Source organism: Atractosteus spatula, chromosome 5 (genome assembly GCF_055471065.1).
Source record: "Atractosteus spatula isolate fAtrSpa1 chromosome 5, fAtrSpa1.hap1, whole genome shotgun sequence".
NCBI classification, from domain to species: Eukaryota; Metazoa; Chordata; class Actinopteri; order Semionotiformes; family Lepisosteidae; genus Atractosteus; species Atractosteus spatula.
Genome location: NC_142710.1, coordinates 53,141,021 through 53,163,819, shown reverse-complemented (window position 1 = coordinate 53,163,819; position 22,799 = coordinate 53,141,021). Strand labels below are relative to the sequence as shown.

The following is a 22,799-nucleotide window of genomic DNA, read 5'->3' as shown; positions in this document are numbered from 1 at the left end:
GGCTGTTCATTTTTAATACAAGTTAGCTATTAAAGCTGTCTGGTTCCTGTACAGTTTCTACCTTGGGTGAAAAATAGAATGGGGTTGTAGTAGTTACTCCCTGGTGGGAATCACATTCAAGTACATTCTGGCTGAAAATAGTAAGAAAAGAGATGTTTAGTGTAAGCTAACAATTAATTGGTTGTTACAACAAAAACTAATACCATGACGACCAGGGTAAATACTGTAGCATTCTTTTCCTCATTCGCAGCCACCTTTATTTCTTGTATTCTTTCTCCTGAATTCAGATAATTATTTGTGATTATAAAGACAAAATAAGAAAGTTGACCTAAAAACTGCTGATTGTGGTTGTCTTAGAAAATGAATGCAAAAAAAAAATAACACTGGAAAGTTTTTAAATGTACTTTGGAATTAAGCAGAAGAAACACTTTCTTCATTTAACATAAAAGTACTGAAGACGTTTCTCAGTTGTTTCCAATTCTGTGGATGCTAAGACATTTCTTAGCATGCCACTCAATTAAAGAGGACTGAATTAACTGAATTAAATCACTTGGAACACTGAAACTGTTTTTAACAAGACTGTTGGTCTATTGACTAAAAGGGAAACGTGCGTCTTTCAAACAACCTTTGGTCATTAGTTTATCTTCATATTATATGTTTTTTATCTACATTTTTTTATCTTTAATGTTACAGCACCAATTTTCCATTTTCAGCATTTTATATGGAAGTACACTACAGTGGAAAAGACGTTTTGCATTATTTTGCTCAATTCAATTCATGCCTTCAATTTTTGCCCTTCTTCACACAGAAATTCATAGCAAACTTCTACTGAATCAGAATCGGTAACAGTTAATCATGTTTTGTTAATCATGTTACTGTACAAAAAGCAGTCTTTTAGAAATAGCCTGGCTGTGCAGAGAGGAAGAAATTCTATTAATAATAAGGAATATCTGTCAAGGACTCCATAAGATTCAACTGATAAATGTGATAGATTAACTATTACAATACCTCATTATGATGGCTTGTGTATACTGTAGTTTACCTCGAGTTCCTTTGAGTTGTGATGAAGTCTGTTTTGGATTCTTGACAGTACTTATCAATAAGTGCGAAGTGACAAGATCAATTTCTTCTCACCCAAACTAAATTGCACTAATAACAGTCAAACCTGTTAGAATACAAGACAACATTAGTGGAAATTGTTCACGCTGATAATGAACATGACATAACTGTTCTAGATATCTAAGACCACTGAACAGCATAGTATATTAATTATTCAAGGATCAGTGCTGGAAGGAAAACAACCCTCTTCTTTTCTCAGATTATTTACATTTATTCCCGAGAAAAAAAGCATTTAATGACATTCTCTGAAATACTGTTGAATTAAAGATATTACTAACACAGGGATGCTTAAATAATGCATGTAATTTGTATTATGAGATGCTTACACAAAATATCAGCATATTAGCTGGGGGACTGAAATACATGTTACAAAACAAGGCCCAATTCATATTTGAATATGTTAAAATGGCTAACATAAGCTTTTTTCATTTCTACTTCCATTATGCTGCATGCTTTATGTACAAAAAACCCCCACAAACCCTTCACTACCATTTAAACTCTTACATCTCAGTAATTATCATTAAAATGCTCCATCACTGACAACTGATAAAACAAGTACATCCTTTAAAACATCTATTTATACCTCTCGGTGCTTATAAAACACGTTACTCTTTCTATTCCATGATTATCTTGTGTCATTTTAAAAATGCTGCTCTTGAAATCTCATGTGCACTAAATTCCTGCACTGAGAAATGGGCTAATGACACTGCAAAAGTTTCTCTGTGCATTTCTGGTGCAACTAGAAGTCAGACCATTCTATAAAAATGGTCCATTGATGGGCAATGTAAAATAGTGATTTCTTCACATTAGCAGAGACTCATACTCAGGAAGCCAAGGCCTAACCACAGAAAGTCTCTTAAAATCACCACTACACTGTTCTCACATTTGCTCTTGTGTTCTAATGACTCATTAAAGGCAGCCGCTGAGACAAAATCCATCCAGAGAAGATACATTTAGCTCAGAAGAAAAACTAAAAAATATCAAACTCTAAAAGTTTGGAAATTGTAAAAAAAAAACAAAACAGTGAGTAGATACCATGATGTGATGACAAGCATTAAAAGAAAATGTAGATTTTCCTTATCTTTAGGAGAACAAGTTTGGTTTAAGTCTAAGGGTATAAAAAAACTCAAATTAGTGTTCATAGGAAGGCAGAATAATACAATGTACTATACATACTATTTAAATTCTACAGAGTAAATTCTTACACAAGATGTGTCAAATAACGTTTGATTGATCTTATAGGTAGCAACACAGCAGTCTTATTCATTGTCACATGAATTCATATGATCACAGAATGCAAGTGTCATGAACCCTCTTTTATGGAATTGCTTTTTTAAGATTTCAAAGATAATCAAGTTTAATTTATTAATACAAACAGGATATCCCTGTGGCTTTGGATTTTTAAGACCTTCAGTATCATGGTGTAGTTTCTATTATTTAAGAACATGACTCTCCTATTAAACCCTCTGCTGTTCCTTACTGCCAAGTCAGTCTTCCAGTTTTTCTGGATTGGCCTGCTTTAAAAAAGGCTTTTCAATCTTAAATCTTATTTTTATCTTATGATTCATTTCAAAGGTGTGGCCTGAATGCACTGACAGGCCTGGAGACACCAACAGGATGATCTCTAGATACAAAAGATTGCAACCTAATTCAGCAATGATCAGCATCATGCTGTGGGAATAGTCGATTGTGCACTCAAGAGAGAAGATGTAATCCTTCACTGGCTCTCTAAAGTAAAAATGACAGACCTGTACACACTATTTGGTGTTCTAAATCCTTGGCAATATCGTTAGCAAATTAAAATGAACCTGTCATAAGAGATTCTTCAGGCTGCACTTCACGTAATCTCACAGGTGTCTGCAAAATTCATTTTCACGCCAGGATGCCTCTTCTGTCCGATTGTCCGATAACATGTCTATTCTTACAACCCAACGCTTCAAATCCAAATCATTAGTTGTCAATACACTAAATACCAATAGCTTTACAAACTATTACATCTTAAATGTGTCATTGTGTTGTCCCCATCCTCCCCTATAGAATGGTCACAAGCTTTTGGTAATGACTGAAAAAATAAGATCCTGGGCACAAGCAGCGGAAATGAGGTTTCTCCATAGGCCTGCTGGGTGTACTTTCTGTGACAGAGCGAGGAGATCGTCAGTCTGGGAGCAGCTCGAAGTAGAGTCACTTCTCCTCTGGGTTGAGAGGAGCCAGTTGAGGGGGTTTGGGTATCTGGTGTGGATGCCCCCCAGGTTCCTCCTGAGGTGTACTGGCCACGCCCCACTGGGAAGAGACCCTTGTACAGTTCAGGACATGCTGGAGGGATCATATCTCTCAGCTGGCCTGGGAGCACTTGGAAATCTCCCAGGATTTGCTGGAGACAGTTGGTGGGGAAAGGGAAGTGTGGTCTGCTCTGCTCACAGCCTGTTACAACAGTGACCCTCACCACGATTAAGTGGTTAGACAATGGATGGATGGAAGATATTGTGCATCATTCGAACATATTCCTTGTTCCATGTATATATTTATTCTGTGCACTAAACTCCAGGTTTGTTTTGTTTCCAGGACCAGGGTTAGGACTATTCAGACATCTACAGCAGCTACTGTACCTTCACTGGAGCCAAGCCATTCCATTCATAGGTTCATCTATAACAGGCACACTATTTCTCTACTTTCCTTCTAGACCTCTAAAAAAACCCTCTGGCTTAAATTATACCTCCCCAGATATTATCAAAGAAATAAGGTCCAGATGGATTTCAGCCTTTTAGTAATTGATTATTAGTAGAGATGTGCTGTAGGTTGGTTACTAAGAAAAGAGGAGGTTTTTGTGCCAAGGAGAGAATACTGCATTTTAACTTTTGCTTTGTTAGAAATAATCTGCCTCTAATTAGAAGCCTTAAAACATAGCCAGGCGGATTCAATTGTCTTAAACTCCTAAGACCCACCCCTTTGCCTGTTCCAAAGGAGCGTTTTGGCAATGAGTACAAATTGAAAAAAAAATCTATTTCATTTGGAACGTGTGTTGTTTCTTCTCCTTTGAGACACACCACAGAATGATTAAGTATTCCATTAGATGTTCATCTTGTTATCAACTTTAAAACGTTGCTGCTGCACGCCCGTTAGTAACCACTTCTCTGCTTTTAATTTTTTCTTCTTTGTTATTACCCTAAAATAAAAAAAACTGAAGGTTTCGAAGGGGCATTTACAGCAATCCAGAGCGAATCCTCCCTTCAAACTCTGCAATTTTGAATAACTGCCACTGGATCTTTGTACATAAAAAGAGAAAGACCAACAAAAGCAGCAGCAGAGATTAATAACTGTCCATGCTGCAGGTATGGTAGAGGAACAATACGAGTGTCAATAAAAGTGCGACAACAGCAGGGTTATTAACTGAATCCATAGGTATGTCCACAGGTGAAAGTCTGACAGTAGCTAACTTTAGAAACCTTACATCCTGCTTCCAGTTCTAAAACGGTACAGTGCTGCCTTGCTTGACAAAGAATTTGAAACTTCTGACATTAGTGCTTTCATTGCTTCACTCTTGTCAACAAGCATGTAAGAGCTGCTCCATACAGTGATGCACAAGGAAACGGCATGTCAGAGACAGCAAGAGACTATATTTAGACTGCGCGCTGTCACCTTTCGTTTCTCTTCTCCAAGTTTCCCAATTCAGCAATGAGGATCCCTGTGGAGCTGCGGGTGGTGCAGAGCTGTGAGCCTTACATTTCCTGCTAGCATACTGCAGCTTTCAGCTGCACTGATCCAAAGGACTTGGGAGGAAAAAGAAACAGAAAGAGAGGGAATGACAAAAAGAGGAGGCTCCTACTAACCACCCAGCACTGTTGTTACTACTCAGTTTCTATATGAGCTGGACACAGGCCATGAAGCTATAATCGGTTCTTTGCGTTGTTTCAGATTTGATTCAGTTTTTCCAAGTGTTTCCCTGCCACCTCTCTCCCAGCTGTGCCGTGCCGGCTCCAGTACTGTGAGAAAACCAAGCGTGGCCATGCTTCTCTTCAGCTCCTTTGAGAATCCCAATACCGAACCACCACTGGCTTAATGAAGTGACAGACCACCCAAGCGACTGGAGAAATGAACTGTATTTCTTTCAGAGGATTTTAGACGCACACGCACTTTCAATGGTAATGTGACTCTGTTGTCCATGTTAAAGCACTGATGGAATGTAGGGAAATTCAAAGGTCAAATGAAAGCTCTTAACAGCAGCCTTCGAGGGGCATATATACACATCTAGACATGCGTACAAGCATGCATGCCTAAAACCAGCTAATGCACAGAAATCCAATCTGGACTGATCAGTAACAGACTGGTGACATACTGTAAATGGATCAGGGACATGTGATAATTAATACAGATTTTTTTTTACTTATTTGTTCTCAAAGTGAGCATTAAAATGTGATTTCTACACTTCTACAGTTCTGCAAGAAGGACTATGCCAAAATGAATGTGACCTGCTCTGAGTTTTTACAATGAAAGCTAGATGGGCCAAATGGCTTCTATTCATCAGTAGCTTATGTTGTTATGCTCCAGGCAAAAAAAAACAAAACACAATTAAGTTTATATTTGTGAAACAAAATTAAGCTCATTATTTACAAAAGGAACTACTGTAAGTCAAATCTCCTGTACACAGAATTAGTTCCATCTTTAGGCCATGAGCTCTTCAGTGGAGGATTAACCATTTTGGAAAAGCAGGTCCCTGCAGCTAAAAGGATTGGTGATTTTATATCTCTCCGATAAAATGGTTAGAGCACTTATTCTCCTTTCATTCTATCATGGTTCCTGACAAAACAGAGACAGTCTTTCTTCTGTACCCTGAAGTAAGCTTTATGCGAATGACACTTATTTTCGGGAGCTTGACACTTCTTCCTCCCTGTACTCCCAACGAAGTATTGAGTCCAATATGTTGGGTCCTTCTAAACCACCACAGCCCTTCTGTGTTTTCTTTCCTGGTTAACCACCATATTAAAAAAAGGGTGATTCAGAGTTTTTCTTATTAGTCAAGAAAAGTTTTTTTTTTGCATAATTGCCGCTGGGAGTGATTGCGGTCTGGGGCTTCTCCAAAGTGTTTGTCAAGCGTTTGACTAATTTTGAGTTATTATTTCTTGCTAAATTGCGATAAGTAAAATTGGTCTCTGTGTTCCAATAAGATGTGATAGCTAAACAAAACTGGAAGGTGGAAAAAGTAGCTGTTTCTGATCTTTACACACTGCAATCAATGTATAAAATTGCTCACAATAGTACTGTACTTGGTAGTAGCAAGAACATATTTGAATGATTAGCATCCTTCACAAAGAAAAGAAGCAATAATGGATCGGTATCAGCATCTCAGACATGCAAATCGAGCCTAGCTTAATTCATAGGTAAAATGGAGCAATAGGACTTTTGTACCTGATCTAAACTTAAAGTAACTTCTGCTATATAGCAGAAAGAAACGCATTAAAATGGGCCAACAGACTTAAACTTAAATTCATAATTATGATGGGTTGCTTCTACATATTAGGTACCAGATTTCCTTTTGAGAGCATGAGGGCGGTTAATACTTAACCTGGATATAATGATATTATTCAACTGGGCTGAAGGAAGCTCATAGTTTATAGTAGCATGGGAAGAAATGAGATGGTAATTGAAATGTTACCAGTGAGTCTGTGTTACTCTGTTCTCTCACCAGGGTCCCGTGGATAACATTTCAACCCCCCATTGACTCTCCTGTAACTCTGAGCTCTTGCTGAATCTTGCCAAGGCACTTAGTTCAGGCTCCAGTGTCAACAATCCTGATAAACAAATGCAATTAAAACCCTTTTGGGAGACTGGCAAGAGATAAACTTTACTCTCTTCATCGATTAAAATCCATTCCTCAGAACTGACCGGCTCCTAAACAAAGATCACTTCAACTGCGTCAAACAGTTCTGCTGCCGTCTCTATTACAAGGATATCAGATCCTGCCTCTGTTCATCTACTATTCCTCCTCCTTTGCAGCTTGTCTGTAACTGACAATTCATCACCACCTTGGCCCTTGGCAGCAAGAATATGACTGTGTGAGGACAAGGCTATCTATCAGTCTACTCTTCTAAACAGTTCAAACTGAGAGAAAAAAAACCTTCAAACGTAGAGGCACCACAAACCACTGCATTCAGATTAATTGTGAAAATTAACTTTGAAATGAACAATGAATTAAGTGAATTAGAATAAGTAGGATCAACTGTTAAAATAGATGCAGGTTTTCAGGAGCAATTACTTAAAATAAATAGCTATAAAAATACATGAAGTGAACACAGTTTTAATTTATCCTGAAAATCATATCAATCATATCAATACATAACTTTCATAATCTAAATTTTAGATATCTAATCTAACTGATTCTAAACACAATTAAAAAAGGCAAACCTGGAACACCCTTAGCTAGCACTGCCACCATTTTCAGCTAAAACCATATAACCATCTCTGTCACTCCATTTGGACCCCCCAGCAAAATAAATAATCCAAAGCAGGAAAAACAGTTATAAGTACAGGTCAGCTGTGTTAAAGTATTACTGGAATACATCTCACATCCTTGACTGGGTGCAGTTACCTCTTGTTTGACTGATTCCAGTGCAGGATCCGGACCTTCACCTTGGGTGAAAGTAGGTTGCAATTAGGCTCACAGATAAAATTCGTAGCATGCTTCCATATTGCTGCAAGTAGGCAGATGTGAAGCATAAGGGAGAGCTTAGAATGATATGGCAAGGCATCGTGTTAAGGTGGAGAATCTGCTTTATAGCACGTGCTCTGTGGTAACATTAATAACCACAAAGTCCAGGTTTCCCATATGATGTGGCCACTAATTCACTAGATTGTCCACTGAATGTGAATTAATGTGATCTGATTGTTAAAGAACAGGATTGTCTTCATACTTCATTTATTTGAATAATCACTTACTGTTTGGAATGTCAGGAAATGCTATTTGTCATGTATTATTCCAGCTTTTACACCTTACTAATTGTTCAAGCATTCTTCTTGGGTACACTATTGAAAACTATTGAGTCATTAAAAAGAAATCAACAGAGAACACAGGTAATAAATCTCAAGCAAATGAAATTGTTTCATATGCAGCACTCTTCTATTTTTCTGTACTTCAAGTCAAAAGGCATGGTTCAGTCTACCTTATTTCTGCTTGCAAAAAAATCGATATTTTGTGTTTTGTTACAACTGAAAAAACCCACAGTGTCCAATATAACCTTGCCAAGAGAAGAATTGCATACAGTATACAGACATGGAAGTCTACTTTATAAGCTAAAATAATCAATAAATCTTTAAATTCTTGAAGAAATCCATCTGCTTCAAAATGGAACCAAGGAAGGCTTCTTTAAAAAGTTTAAGACCTCTCCTTTTCCCCTAAAGAGCCTCATCCACTTACAACTGAGTATTCAACCTATATTGCTCGCTTTTCTCAGACATTACAAGGATGAACTTTGCAGCTTCTTACTTAACTTCTGATCTGAGATATCCAAAGATGACATAAATGAAAATACCAAATGTTCAATTTGATTGAAATGGTAAGTTCGATATCACATCTGGATGATTCACTGGTGACAATGTGTAAAAGACCTTTGGTGCAAAATTTTAAACATACCTGTTCATATCACAATTCAAGTGTATCACCAATAATGAAGATTGATATAGCCATGGTAAATCAGACCAGGGAAGTGTTAGTCAGAACAATCACTTCTTCAACATCTTAACATCATAATGGACACAGGCAGTAGTGTGCATGGCCAGTATCAGCAAGTCCAGTTTATTTTGTGTGCTGTTATTCAGAAAAGAACTCATTTGTAATCAAACACTAAAGGAAATTGATTATTGGAGGAAAGTTCTCTTCAAAGGTGAGCCCTATTTCTATATGGTCCAATTAGACAGGATATCAAAGACTTGAAGAGTCAGATTTCTGGGCCATAATTTTGCAAAGCCTGACAGCTATAGAATGGGGATCAATTATAGTACTTATATTTACCTAGAAAAAAAGGAACAGGTTTAGACAAAACTCTTGTATATATATGTATTTTACTGCACTGAAAGCTGCGAGATGCTTAACTTCATAACTGTATTGTCAGATGCCATTAAGACCCTAACTTTAATTTGTTGGATGATGAATTTAAATTCTAGTCTACATTGTGAAGGAGCTGTTATCCTGGATGAACAAACTATTTAAAGTATGGACTGGCCTGAGGTTTACAAATCTTAAGTCTGGCAAATGCAAATATCCTGAATTGTTTGTACTTTCCAACCCAGGAACCTAGATGAGTTCCAGATTTCTCTACAACTGACAAAGGCTTCCTCACCACTACTTCCAAAATTTGATTAGCAGCACAAGACAACGATACCAGCACATCACTGATGCTAGAGGTCACTGTACAAGATATTGGCATTCCTCTGACTCTGACATCTGTCTTGAGTTTTACAGACAATGGATTTGATTGTAGAGTTATCCATGATGTCATTGCCATCCCTAATGTCCAATAGTGAGTTGATCATGTGTATAAATTAGAACCACCACATTAATAAAAGCACCTTCTTAATGTAGAGAATACTTGTTGTCATATGCTGACTGTATATGAAGGTAACAGGGCAGCTTAGCAGAATATTATACTTCAGCAAACAACAGGTATGGTAAAGAGCAAGAAGGGAGCAGGATGCCAGATGAGTTAGAGATAAGGAGGGAGTTAGGAGTATATTCACATTTTGCTTACTTAGCCTATATAAACTGGGCCTCTGTGCACTAATTACTATCAAAATTCTTCACCAGACACATTCCTTACTGCTTGCTCTAGATAATGTTCTTGGCAAACATAACTTCAAGGCTATTTTAAAACACTCTGGATACTTTTCACAACACACCTGTATGTTATTTAAACTTCTTAATTGGAACAGAAGGCCTATGCTTTAACTGATAAGGAAGGTTGTGGTTAAGATTCTTCTTTTAAATAAATTACTATTCTGTAAAATACAGTGCAGAACATATCTGCATTCAGAGAACTGAAATGAAATATACATAAAAATCTTTTCAGGAAATGACTGCATGCTTTAGAAAAATGTGAGGGGACTGTCTGAGTTTGCAGGTTCAATAGCTACAGTATACTGGCAAAATTCATAATCCATTCCAGCATAATCCATTCTGTACTATAAACATTTCCCATTGCTAAGTGGATCTAAAGAGAATTATGTATGAATATTTATTTATACACATCTAATTTATTTATCTAATTAAACTGGGGAGTTCAATTTCCTTTCACTATCCTTAAACTGACGAAAATCACTTACATAAAATTTGAAACAGTGAAGTTGGAGTAATTCTTTAGCTGATTGCTCAATAGGTAAACAGCTTCTTTCTGTACATGTAGGGTTGTGATTTGAGGCAAATGTGGGAACTATGGCAGGATGTGGATTTAAAAGCAAAGACAAAACATATTTGCGTCTTTGGACTTGTGTAAAAATCCTCAGAGGGATTTCAGCTTGGTCAGTGTTCTTGATCAATCCAGGATATGTTGTTTGACTTTCATTGTTGACCAGGCTTTAGTGTTACACATCTTTAACTATAAAACAACTATCCCATCCCTCTCTAGAAAAGTGAATTGATTATTCACAGAAGCTCATGTTACCTTAGTTAGCGCCAGTACCCCCCCAAGCAGTGAGGTATTGATTACTAAGGATTCCAGTTAGACTGCTTGTCCAGAGCTCAGTTTATGCTTCCTGACTTTCGTGAAGTTTTCTTTTCTGTGTACTGCCACAGTCTGAGAAGAGATAAGCCAGGACAAAGTCCTTTCTTCAAGCCTATTAGCTCATAGTTCAATCTGCTATGCAACAGAAACTTTCTTAAATAAGCACTGCAGTCAATACTGAGCAGTAAACGTGTTTTGTGTTGGATGGAATGTGAAGGGCACCTAACCCTTTCCACTACTGTTTCTAGCAACATACTTATTTTAATATACATTTCAATTCTAAACACCATACAAAAAATTATTTCTATTATGTAGTCCGAGGATCTATTTTATGCCCCAAAGAATACTGTAATATGTCAAATGTGGTGTGGCTGTGGTTTGCCCTTGTGTTTTAGAAATTTCTTGGTATAAACATGTATAAAATAACTCTAGGAACTTAAACATTACTACACTATCAGGACAACTTTCAAAGTGCTTTTTATCCCAGTGTAAAATCTGCAGAGACTAGAGTCCAGACTCCAGAAACGCATAGAAAAAACCCAAAATATAAGTGTAAAATTAGTTTCCTACATCCGCTTTAACTTACAACCTTAACGTTTTATGATGACCTTAAGAATAGAGGTAGCGATATTTCCCAAAACAAAACCATTCTGAGCATCCAACTTATGAGCTGCTTATACACAGTTCATTAAAAGTATTTCAGCTATGTTTAATACTTGGCCGTCTTCAGGGAACAAAAGTTACACAATTCTTTTTTCCCCCAAGTATCTCTGTACAACATCACCACTTCCTCTAAAATGGAAATAAAATTTAAATGTTTTTTCTACGTTTGAAGTATGTTGCAAGTCTCCATCAGGGAAAACACAATGACAGGGAATGTTTTTATCAAAACAAAAGGGAAATAATAGGGTTTGAATAATAAACAATTTATATTTATTTTAAATGAGGAAGTGCAGCTTATAATGGATGGCCAGATCTATTTAATAGTACCTACTGTTAGTAAGTGCTTCTTGTATTAGAGGTCAAGGTTATAACCTCAGGGTTGACTAACAGATCAGCAACAGATTTAAACAAGACATCTTTTCAATCAGACATTTGCCCTGTTATTACAGAATGTTACTAGTTATTACACATTATGTTAAAAGTTTGGAGTTGAACTTCAACTTAGAGATACTAGCGAGACACCACTAACAGGAAAAATGGTAAATGTACATACTGTAAGTATATATCATTTAATTTTTAGTTTGTTGCTTATGCCTAAATGAAAAGCAGAATATAGTAGAAACTCTACATGTGAGAGCACGACTGGAAAATACTGTTCTAAGTCAAGTACAATTTGCTAACAGTTCATCCAAAGCTCAAGCATTACTGCAGTGTGCACACCCAGGAGAGAGCTCTTAAAACTAATTGCCCACAACAGATACCATGGCTATACAGAAGCGTTATGGGCAGCATGCCAACAATGGAAAATTCTGTCCTTTCAACTTTAGAAAATATTAAAACATCATGGGATAAAGACACATATTTCCCAGCACACGCACCAATAAATCCAACACAGTGGGAGTGGTTAACAAAAATAGGTTGTTGTATTCATGCCACCCTGTTAAAACAGTGACACCTTTTTTTAACTCATTCACGTAGTTGCCATTTGGATAAATAATGTTACAGCACTCATGGCAAGTTAAAGAGAACAGGAAGATCTTGGAAAGTTACAAGCAAACAATAGAAGGCACTACTTTAGAGGAAAGTGTGTAACTCTGCCTGCCAAGCTGATGGAAAAGTGTGCTGTGGAAAAAGCTTGTGGAATTCAAATTAATATGACAGGGACAGAGGAAGATCTAATTCTCTGTTTAATAACATTTAAGAAAACACAGACGTAAATTATCAGACATGTCGGTAAAAGAGAAAAACCATTTGACTTGATCAATGCTGAGAAGGGCTCAATGTTGAAAAGGGATCAATGCCGAGACCACTGACAGATGATTTGAAAAATGTGAGTGAAACACAGGCAGACTCCATTATTTATCCTTGTTCACCATAGGGATATACAGGTTGGTACAACAATATTATATTTTGTTCATGAAATACAGAAGTAAAAAAAGTGAGCAAAAATATGAAGGACTTAGCCGTGCATTATAGTAAAGTAGTGGTCCACTCTTATCATGATTGTTTCATGATAGAGAAGCAGGATATCAAGAAGTCTTTCAACACCATGAGAGAGCCACATCTAGACATTAACCTGGTCCACCTCTGTGACTGAAATGGAAACAGTATTAACTAATACAATGATAGATTATATAAAAAGAAGAAAAACTTGAAATTCACTATGAGAAACAAAGCTTAATTCTGAAAGATATCAAAGCTTGTATTCTCAATTTAAAATTACAGGCAGATTAATCAAAAATATATAAAAGGAGGGAAATCTAGCTCATCTCAAAAACAATAATAGATGTATATACTGCGATGGCTAATGCAAACACCGAAAATTAAATCATATATAAACATTGACAATATGCCTATTCCAGAATATAATCTCCCAGATTTCTGTAACAGAAATTAGCACAGAAATACAGGGAAATTATGCAAGCATGTAAACTCCTAGCTTCTGCTCTCTGCTTCCCTGTTCTGGGTTTGGCAAAAATGTAAAACTATTATGCCTGTTGAGCTGAAGACTTTGTCTTGACAAACAAAATACTTTTATAACTAATAAAACTGGGTTGAAAGAATTTATGAATCCATTTTTCTCCTGACAGCAACTTTAACTATCCCAGTCAAGTTAGCTGGTGTCTACAGAAATGATCAAAATGATCAAGTCAGTTGCCAACATCAATCAAGCATAGAACAACATTATTTTTTTCTTATTGACAAGCCTATACACCTGCCATCAGCTGTTGAGTATGTGGCATTTTCCATGAAAGTAAATGCCTTTTACCATCATTAAATTGTTTAAGAGTCACTTTTACTGTATGCATGAAAGAGAATAGGGGTATTTTGACAGTACTGCCTTCTGTCACAGTAATTAGACTACATAATACTTATGAATCAGAAGCTCATAGGTTATATGAATGACCCTCATCATATGTCAGAACTTTCAAAAACGAATTTAAAAGAGAGAACTGCACTGAAAGAACAAATCTAGGACTGTTGAACCCAACTGTAGTAAGAAAAAACAATGTAGTTAAGTCAGAAATCAATGAAATCGATGAACAAAAGATTTTTTGCAGAACTCCCCCCTTTGACATTGTTTTGCCTTTTTCCTCCATGATGTCCAAATGTGTTTGCACACTTGCAATTCAAAAGGCGAGGTTTTTTTGTTTGTCTCCCAGTGATGGCCAGCACTATGAAATTCCTATTTATGGTCTTGAGAATGTGACACTAATTCATGCTGCTCAAGGAGGTTTAGTTAAAATTACAGGAAGCAAAGGATAGATGTGGACATGGGTGATTACATCTAATAAAAACTTCTTAAACCATAGACAAACTCTTTAATCATAACCACTTGCCACCATTGCCCATTGACGAAGTTTCCATTCCCACTTTCCTTTTCCTGTATTGAAATGGGTTTGGACCTTTCACCTATAATGTGTATTGACTGCCAAATGTTTATTTGGTCGCTCTCTTCTTGTTTTAAAGCCTCTGTTCATAAAATTAACCTGTTTTCTCAGTTTCATGAGAACAGGCTCTTATTATTTTCGAATAATTTCACGTGAAACCATTTAGATTAAGGCTCCTGTCTTTGTGAAAGGACCAGAAAGGAATGTTCTTTTTTTTTAAAGGGCGTAGGTTGTAGCATTCCAAAGAAACAATGATTGACTATTCATGTTCAGGATTATTAGGTGAACAGCAAAGTGGCAGAGAATCTCAAGAGCTGCTAAAGTATGATTCTGAATCTTTTGATTTGCTGAAAAAAAAAAATAAAATAGTCTAAAGCCACAAGGAAAGAGCAAATTAAACCAAAGCACTCTGCCTTCATGTCCAGTGAACTGTGAAATCACACTTGATTATGGAGGAAAGAAGGGGAAACCCCGTCAGTTGTGAAGTGTAACAGCACATTATTATGTCACATTTTGCTCTGATGAGAAAAACTTGTCATTTAACACTTGCTCATTTTAGACTGCTCGTCAAAAGTTTGATCTTTCAGACTTAGTGAAAAGTAACACTTTCTACTGATTCAGGCAATGTGCAACTCTCTCTACCAGCTAACCTTGTAATCCTGCACAAGTGCTAGGCTGCTATACATAATATAATAATAATGGATAATAACTTTGAGTGAAAACTTGACACCATTAAATTCATGCGGTTCATTTAAGATTTACTGTATACTACTTACTTCCATAAAATGAATTTTGACATTAATTTCAAAACATCTTTAGTTTTAGTTATAACCCATGATAATGCTAAGCAAAGAGCAGTTCCCTTCATTACTCCTCAGAAATAATAAAATTATACTTAACAAAATACTTAAAAACTGTCAATTTGCCAACAGAGGTGTTTTTTTTCCCAATTTAATATACTAATTCCTGACTACTTAACTTTTACTTAATATGATGCAGTTTACTATAAGTTCTCTTTAGATTACTAAACAATTAGAGAATTAGACTCCCCCGCCAAAAATTGCTTTGAAAATGATTTGTTAAAATGTAGTGCCAGGAGGATGTTAACAGGGGGAAACAAACTAGTGGCACACTCATTCCTTTTTACCATTGGCACAGAAGTACAGTAATTGTATTTCCCTCTGTCCTTCCCCTACTTTCACTAAGCTTTGAGAAGTATTTTCAGACCCATGTGTCCAAAAACCTAAAATGGGAAAAAAATTCCAAAGAGCTCCTACATTATGCAAAGTAGAACACATAGAACAGAATAACGGAATTACAGAAAAGGTAAAACTACTTCAAGAAAGCCTGAAATAGATCTCAAAGTTTACAGGGGACTGGCATGAACAATTAGTTAGTGTTGTATTACGCCACATTAGATTAAGGGCAAGCAGAAAGAGAAGAAAACAGAATGTGGGACACTGAATATCCCTTACCTTTGAAGGAGAGGTACACTCTCGGGGCTGAAAGTGACTGGCTGCTGGATCTCAGTGCCCAGACGGAGAGAACCAGGAGGCTCTTCACCAGCCAGAGGAGGCTGTGCACTACCATGGTCTGTCTGTTTCCAGTCACAGTGAAAATCTCCCAGGTCCCTGAGGAAGGAAAGCAGGCCTTCATTAATTCTCTAGCACATATTATAAATGCATTTCTCTCCAATACCGCCAGCATTACCTTCTGGGCCAATGACAGTGCCAGATCTTGAAGATGAATGTTTAAGAGCTATTAGAAAAAATAATAACTTAACCAATAATTTACCTATGCAGAAACATTCATATTCTTAGGAAAAGTGTTCTCTTTCTATCATTCAGCTAAGCCATATTGACAGTTAAATCTGTCCTGAGGACAGACCTTGAGAAGACAATTAGTTTACGTGCTAAAGGTCTGTAGTTTTCCACTGCAACAATAGTTATCTAATAAATCTGTCTTGGTTTATATTTCTTTAAAAACAGTGATATATAGTCTAAAATGGAGATTTAAATGTATATTTTAGAAGATATTAAGAACAATACCTACAGATGATCCTTAATGTTTTAAGAGCCCCCATAGCAACAGGCATAATGGCATGAATGCTTGCAAATTGCAAATTGTTTTATGCTCAGCTATGGCGTATGCATTATCCACAAAAGGCTGCTTAAAGTCTAATTAACAGTGTATAAAATCACCATTTAAGATCTAGAGAAACAAAGCAACATTTGGTGTCTATCCTCACAAGACGAATCTTTGTGTGCTGTAGTCAAAACTGCTGCGTGTTCCGCAAAATAACACATATGGAGCCCATTTGACAACACTGCGCTGTGATTTGAACTGAAGTTTAAAGAACAGTACTTTAAAGTATGCTGAGTGATTGCACACAGCCAGTAGAAATTTTCTGCAATAACGTTAATTGCATATAGGACATTACAAACACATATTACAAATGTAAAGTCTGATCCCATGCTGTTTATATGCTGATGCAAGCCATATGGTTCAATGTAAGGATGGAGAGTACAGAAACATTAGAATGACCTTACAGCTCTGATCCATTCCACTCTTCTGGAAAGAGTGGGTCCATGTTCTATATCACCAACAATCCACAAATTATAGCCATTCCTCATTTCACACACAAGCTTTTGAGTGTTGATGAGATTTACAAATAAACCATTGAAAATCCTGACTTTTGATGGAAGAGAAAAATCAGCATCAACCAGTTTGCGTTAGTAAACAATTCCCAATTCGTGGCAAGCTCTACTTTGCCATTTCCTTTTGTTTGAATTTCATCAACTGAATTCCATAACACAGCACATTCTTTGGGACAAAGGGAAAATCTACATTCTTCTTTATTGGGTCAGGCACATACCGACAAAACAGCAGGAACCAACAAAGGATCTTCAAAGAGGAAAATGTACAGCAAACAACTGCCTCCAATGATTACAGTGTCATGCCATTTTCCTTTCAAGTAAAGGCTGAGTTCAAAGAAGGTATGTGCTTGGTCGTAAAATTCATAATGAAGAGTAAGTTTGTATGGATGGTGAGCTCCTGAAATGTGGCAGAGAACAGAAGTTGCTCAGGACGCTTTTCTTGGCCTCCTCACTCTCTTTCTGCTTCTCTGTGCCTCCCTTTTCTTCCTACGCCTCTTCTAGCACCAGTTCTTCAACGGGGATTTGTTCAAGATCTCTGCTCATGCATGCTTTTGTGGCCTCTACCTTTATAACTGCAAGAAGGATACCTCTAACAAAGACCACAACGCCTCTGCTCTGGAAAGATTTGTGAACACTAAAAACCCTGATTCAGCTTTTGAAGGGGGGGGGGGGTGTAGCCTTCTCACATGGGCTTATCCTTGGAGATGCCAGGCAACCCCCCCGCTCACTCAATCAAGTGGCAGCCAGCCCCCTCACTGCTTGACATTTAAACCTCAGCAGGGTTTCGGCAACTGGTTGTGGTCACCTCCTGCAAAGATCTCACAGGAAAACATGCACCGTGCCCTGCATTCTGTTAATCCCTAGTAAGGAACATGCTACAACATTCATCCTAGGACTCTGCAGAGCTTTTGAAATGCTTGTTTACACTATACACAATCCTAAAAAGCACACAACATTACCGTACTTCCATCTCTATGTTCTCTTAGAAAGGATTTTGGTAAAGTCGGTCTAATTATTAGGCCAATATAAAATGGTTATTGCACCTACAGAGGCAGCTAATACAATTTCCTGGGGTATTTTTGTAGACGCATCACTATTTTTGTTTTTCTGGTCCTGGGAAGCAACAAAGATTCCCGAAAAAATGTTTGCATGCAGTGCAAAAAGAATTAAAATCAAACGAGATAGTTAAAACCCATGTACATAAAAGGCAGGTATGACTAGATTCAGAATACAGTGCTTAGTCTTCGTAATTTTTTCTCCACAAGTAATAATGGAGCATTAAAGGGATTTTAAAGGGAGTGAAAAAGTACAAGAATTCCTAGATCGTGGAAGGTATGTCATAACCCAAGTTCATTTTTTTAACAATGTTCTATGTCAATACGATTCAAGCATTCACAATCCTTATCTTAGTCATATGAAACTGATTAATTTGATCTAAACAGTGACAGTAAGGCTCAACGTTGTAACTGGGATCGGATTACGCAGAGAAAAAGAGAATTTATTTGCGGTAGGAAAGGGGAGGAGACGTTTTGACACCGGGATCTTTCAAGCAAGCAACTTGATGACAATATCTTCTGTAGAATAAACTATAGGCAAAAAAAAACCCCACACACGCCTCCTTAAATTTGCTCCCAAATCTCTTAAGATATTTTCTTCAGCTAGTACAATAACATTCCCTACAGTAAACTGAATGCTAAAGCAAGATTTTTCTGTGTCTGGAAATTCAGATTCTTAATACAGCTACTACAAACTAGGCAGTAGGCTAGCACTCTGTTCAAGGGAAGAAAACCGACAGGTTCGCCTAATTAAACACCGAACATAAAGGAAAAGTTTTAAAACAATCGATTGTCCTCTAAGCCAAATGATAAATACACGCTCCCGGGAACACTGACATACACAGTAAAACTACATAATACTGTATTTCTGTAAGCCTTTATTTTGCCTTTTCATTATATATTTTTTTTAATTTTAGCATGTAAATTATTTAATTGTCATAATTAGGAAAGGCGTTGATACATCAACTCCAATTGATTAATAAGTGATGTCTATGATGCTACAATATAAACAAATATTCTACTAGCCGGCTATTTGTTTTACATGCAAATTACACACTGTAAAGTCTTTGTGGTTTCCGCCACAAGTGGGGATTAAACGGAGTCAGCTGTTGAAAAACAACCTTAAAAACATAATAACTCACATTTACAATTGAAAGAACTTGACACTGGTAACGAAATAAACATAACTTATTATGATTAATTCCGAATACATACTGAAAGTTTCCTTTCCCAAATACATTTTTTGTAGCCATAACCATCTGCATTTTATGTAAAATAATCCGAAAACATGGCATTTTATTTGTTTGCAATTGATTATAAAACCCATTTTCATCGTGTTTAAATTTATCTTTTTATTGTGTGTGCTCCGATGCCTAATTCTTTGAAGATTTTTTTGAGGAATATACAAGGTAACTTTTTGAGATAGAGCGAAACAGATTTCCATTTATTCAGCTGTGCACAATAAACGGAAAAATGTAGTTGACCACTCCGTTATTTCTTTGCGGGCGAATGTATTTGTGTTTAACTTAAAATCATTCATTTTCAATTGGCGTTCTGTGTGTTCTCAAATATAAGATATATTTTGTTTCTTAAACATATGGAGAAAGATTATCTTTTTGAGGTAATCGAAGTGTAACAGGCTAACCAACCATTCATTTGAGGTCAGCCACCACTTCCAGACGGGAACTAGTTAATTAAAATCAGCTTAGCAAATTTTGGGCAGATTGCGATAACATTCCATTATTATTCTTTTAAAAATCACATACACTGCGAACATTTACAGTAAGATTTGCTTTACGGACGTAAAACGTGAGCTCTACTGACAACATTTTTGTGTCTTAACCATTAATCAATAGTTCTGCAAAACTAGACTGTCAGGAACCAATATGGATTTTATTTTGCAAACAAACTTGATTAAAAGATGTTCATTGCATAACTCATGCAGGAGAATGCCCGGTGCTGAGTGATTTGGAATTCTTGAAAGTAATCATGCACAGAAACTTGACTTTCAAAAAAGCTCCTGAAGCCTAATTTCGCTTGTGGTAGTAAGGTTGTCTGTTGAGTTTCGGGCTTGGCACGGGCATTTTATATTGTATCGTCTATGATTTATGGTACTCACGGAAATATAGTCTACTTTAAGACCTGCTTTTAGCCATTAAAACTTCCCTGGCACGGTCTTGTTCCGCTTGTAAACGCGGGTCAGCGGGCTATCGGGTCAAGCACGAACATTAGGCAGAAGATCATGTTCCTCGCAGAAAGCTCCAGGTAAAGCCGAAGGGAGCGTGAACTCTCATTTGGAGGGAGCGTGAACTCCCGAACTAGTATTGCACCTCACATGGTAAAGGATCTGCGCCTTTAAAACTAAAAACTCTAAACCTTGTGCCCACATTCTCCTCCTTTTATCTTAACAGATAACTTGGAGAAAAAATAAACTAGCACATTTCTATACCAGCAGCCTACTGGAGCTATTCAAGCTTCAGAGCTCTACTGTATCATAGCGGTTTCCCCGATTCGACGCATCACCGAATGAGGAACAAAAGCACGTTTTAAATTATTTTCATTTTGTGTAAATGAACTGACGACGAAATAAAAATAAATAAAACAAAGCTGGCAGAATTATGCCACTTATTTAAAGAAATCTTTTACACATTGAGGCTAAAATCTAAATAAGGCGATATAAATGAACACATACAGTATCTTCTCTTAGTCTCCGCTGGGTTAGCAGCTTGGGTGTGCATCCGATTCCAAAGCACAGAAAACCTAAGGTTAATTCTAATGTTCGGAAATATCGCAGCGCCAACATAGTAAAGAGAGCAGGACCAAATTATCTGGCAACCAAGAAATAAAATGTCTTATTTTGCGCAACAAAAATGAACAAAATGTAAAATGCTTAAAAGTAAAGAATCAGAATTAAATGTCATTAACAGACGACCCTTCTTGTCGCACACCTATTTCAGGCTGAATCATGAGCTGGCACGCACTGATTTTTTTAAAGAGGTATGAGAAACCACATTTATGGGTAATCATTCTACTAAGATGTTGGCCAGTGAAAACTAAAACTGCTTTAACAGTCCCAGTTGAGCCTTTGTGTTAAATATGTTAACCTTCCCCAGTGAAAGCCAGAGTTGGTGTTCTAAATTTTCGATCATAGAGACATAAAACTATCTATACGAAGGGTTACAGCTTAAAACAAAAAAGGTCTCGATTTCAACCACGTAGACATATGTGTATGATAAAGGCCTACACACAAAATATCTATTTTGAGTTATCTTGTGTTTAAACAGCAAATAGCTTCGCACTGTATTATCTTTTAACTGTTGCCATTAATTCCAAATCACAAATATTCTCAGAACTGCTCTCCGCTTCAAAGTACACTTCTAAGAAGCAATGACTATAACCAACAGTTAAACTGCTACAAATCTTGAACATGAATTACTTTTACTGACATGTTTTGCGTCATAGCGTTTATGTGCATTAATTTTATTATTTGTAAATCATATTTCTGTAATATGGTCACCTTCCGCTGCGTTTTTAAACACATATCAACCTTCATATACAAACATATATCAGCTTTCTTCGAGGAAACTAGTACATATGGAGATTTCACAGTTATCGAAATCTGACAATATTTACCAAAGTCTGACACAACCTAAAGCACATGGTATGACATTCCGTGTTTTTATACTTAAATGTACAATTACAGCTTTTGCAAAGCAATAAGCAACGAAAAAAAATAGCCATAGATCAAAAACTTGTGTTAAACTACATACTTAAGTGCAAAATGATCATGTTACCTGATTCCTATTGCCAGTCACAAAGTGCTTTATTTCCAATCTAAAGTCATTTATAAAGCAAACGGCAGCATCCACAATAATGTGTTTTCCCAACCAGGAACTGAGAATACGCGTAAATCCTTAAGAAACACCTGAGCTCCTTTTTTTGCTGTGCCTGTTCTTGTTTCTGTCGGTGGTTTGTCGTATAAAATCCAACTTGTTCATATGCTAAGCTGTTGAGTGTCCAGGTTGGAAGGTGTTCCCAGGACTGCAATCCGTAGAAAAGAAGACTTGAAGTATTATCCCTCGTTCTTTTAAGTACCCTGAACACTTCGGCCGCATTCGAGTCGCTGTACGAGCTCCTGACTGCAGGAAAACTGTGCTGGCAGGTGGATGCAATGCACTTATTTGCGTTTAACACGCCTCTAAGGCGGAGATTTACCTTTGCTGCCACCGCCTCCGACCCCGCCTCCCAAAGTGCAATGTGGGCAAGGAAAAAAGGCCAAGTTCCACCAGAGCAAGAACACATATTCCGCTCGGAAATATTCATAACGCAAAAGATATCGGAACATTTACAGAAGCAGACGTAATTCATGCAGATTTGTGTCAATTATAAAAGAAAAAAAATACATATTCAGTCATGCTGTCTACATTGCTGTTCATACAAAAAAGTTCCCGCATGGTGAGTTAAACATTTGTAGTTCTTTTCTATTTTTTAAAAATACGTTCCATTTTTCTAATCATGGCACCAGTATTCAGATCTCATTAAGGACTATTACTGCTGGTGGCCTCGGGCTCTCCCCTCTCTTGGGATTCAGTGATGTGATTTCTTTGAAGACAACTCCAGCATTTTAGAGGGAAAAAACGAAGCATTCTCTATTCTGACAGTTAAATATCATTTACAGTCCTCTCTGTGAACTCTTTTTAAAATGAA

General features: G+C 36.9%; 1 protein-coding gene across 2 annotated transcripts in view; it reads right to left on the bottom strand.

Moving 5' to 3' along the window:
- LOC148835254 (semaphorin-3F-like) overlaps window positions 1–22,246 on the bottom strand; it is a 105,627-nt gene extending 83,381 nt beyond the window's left edge. Inside the window, exons 1-2 of one of the 2 annotated variants that reach the window (XM_088916113.1) lie at window positions 21,887–22,246; window positions 15,856–16,011 (exon numbers count right to left, since the gene is read on the bottom strand). In XM_088916113.1, coding sequence (XP_088772239.1) covers window positions 15,856–15,970 — 115 coding nt within the window. In that variant the 5' untranslated portion in view covers window positions 15,971–16,011; window positions 21,887–22,246. The remainder of the gene's footprint in view (window positions 1–15,855; window positions 16,012–21,886) is intronic. The other variant, XM_088916114.1, reaches the window with a different exon arrangement.
- Between the last annotated feature and the right edge of the window lie 553 nt (window positions 22,247–22,799).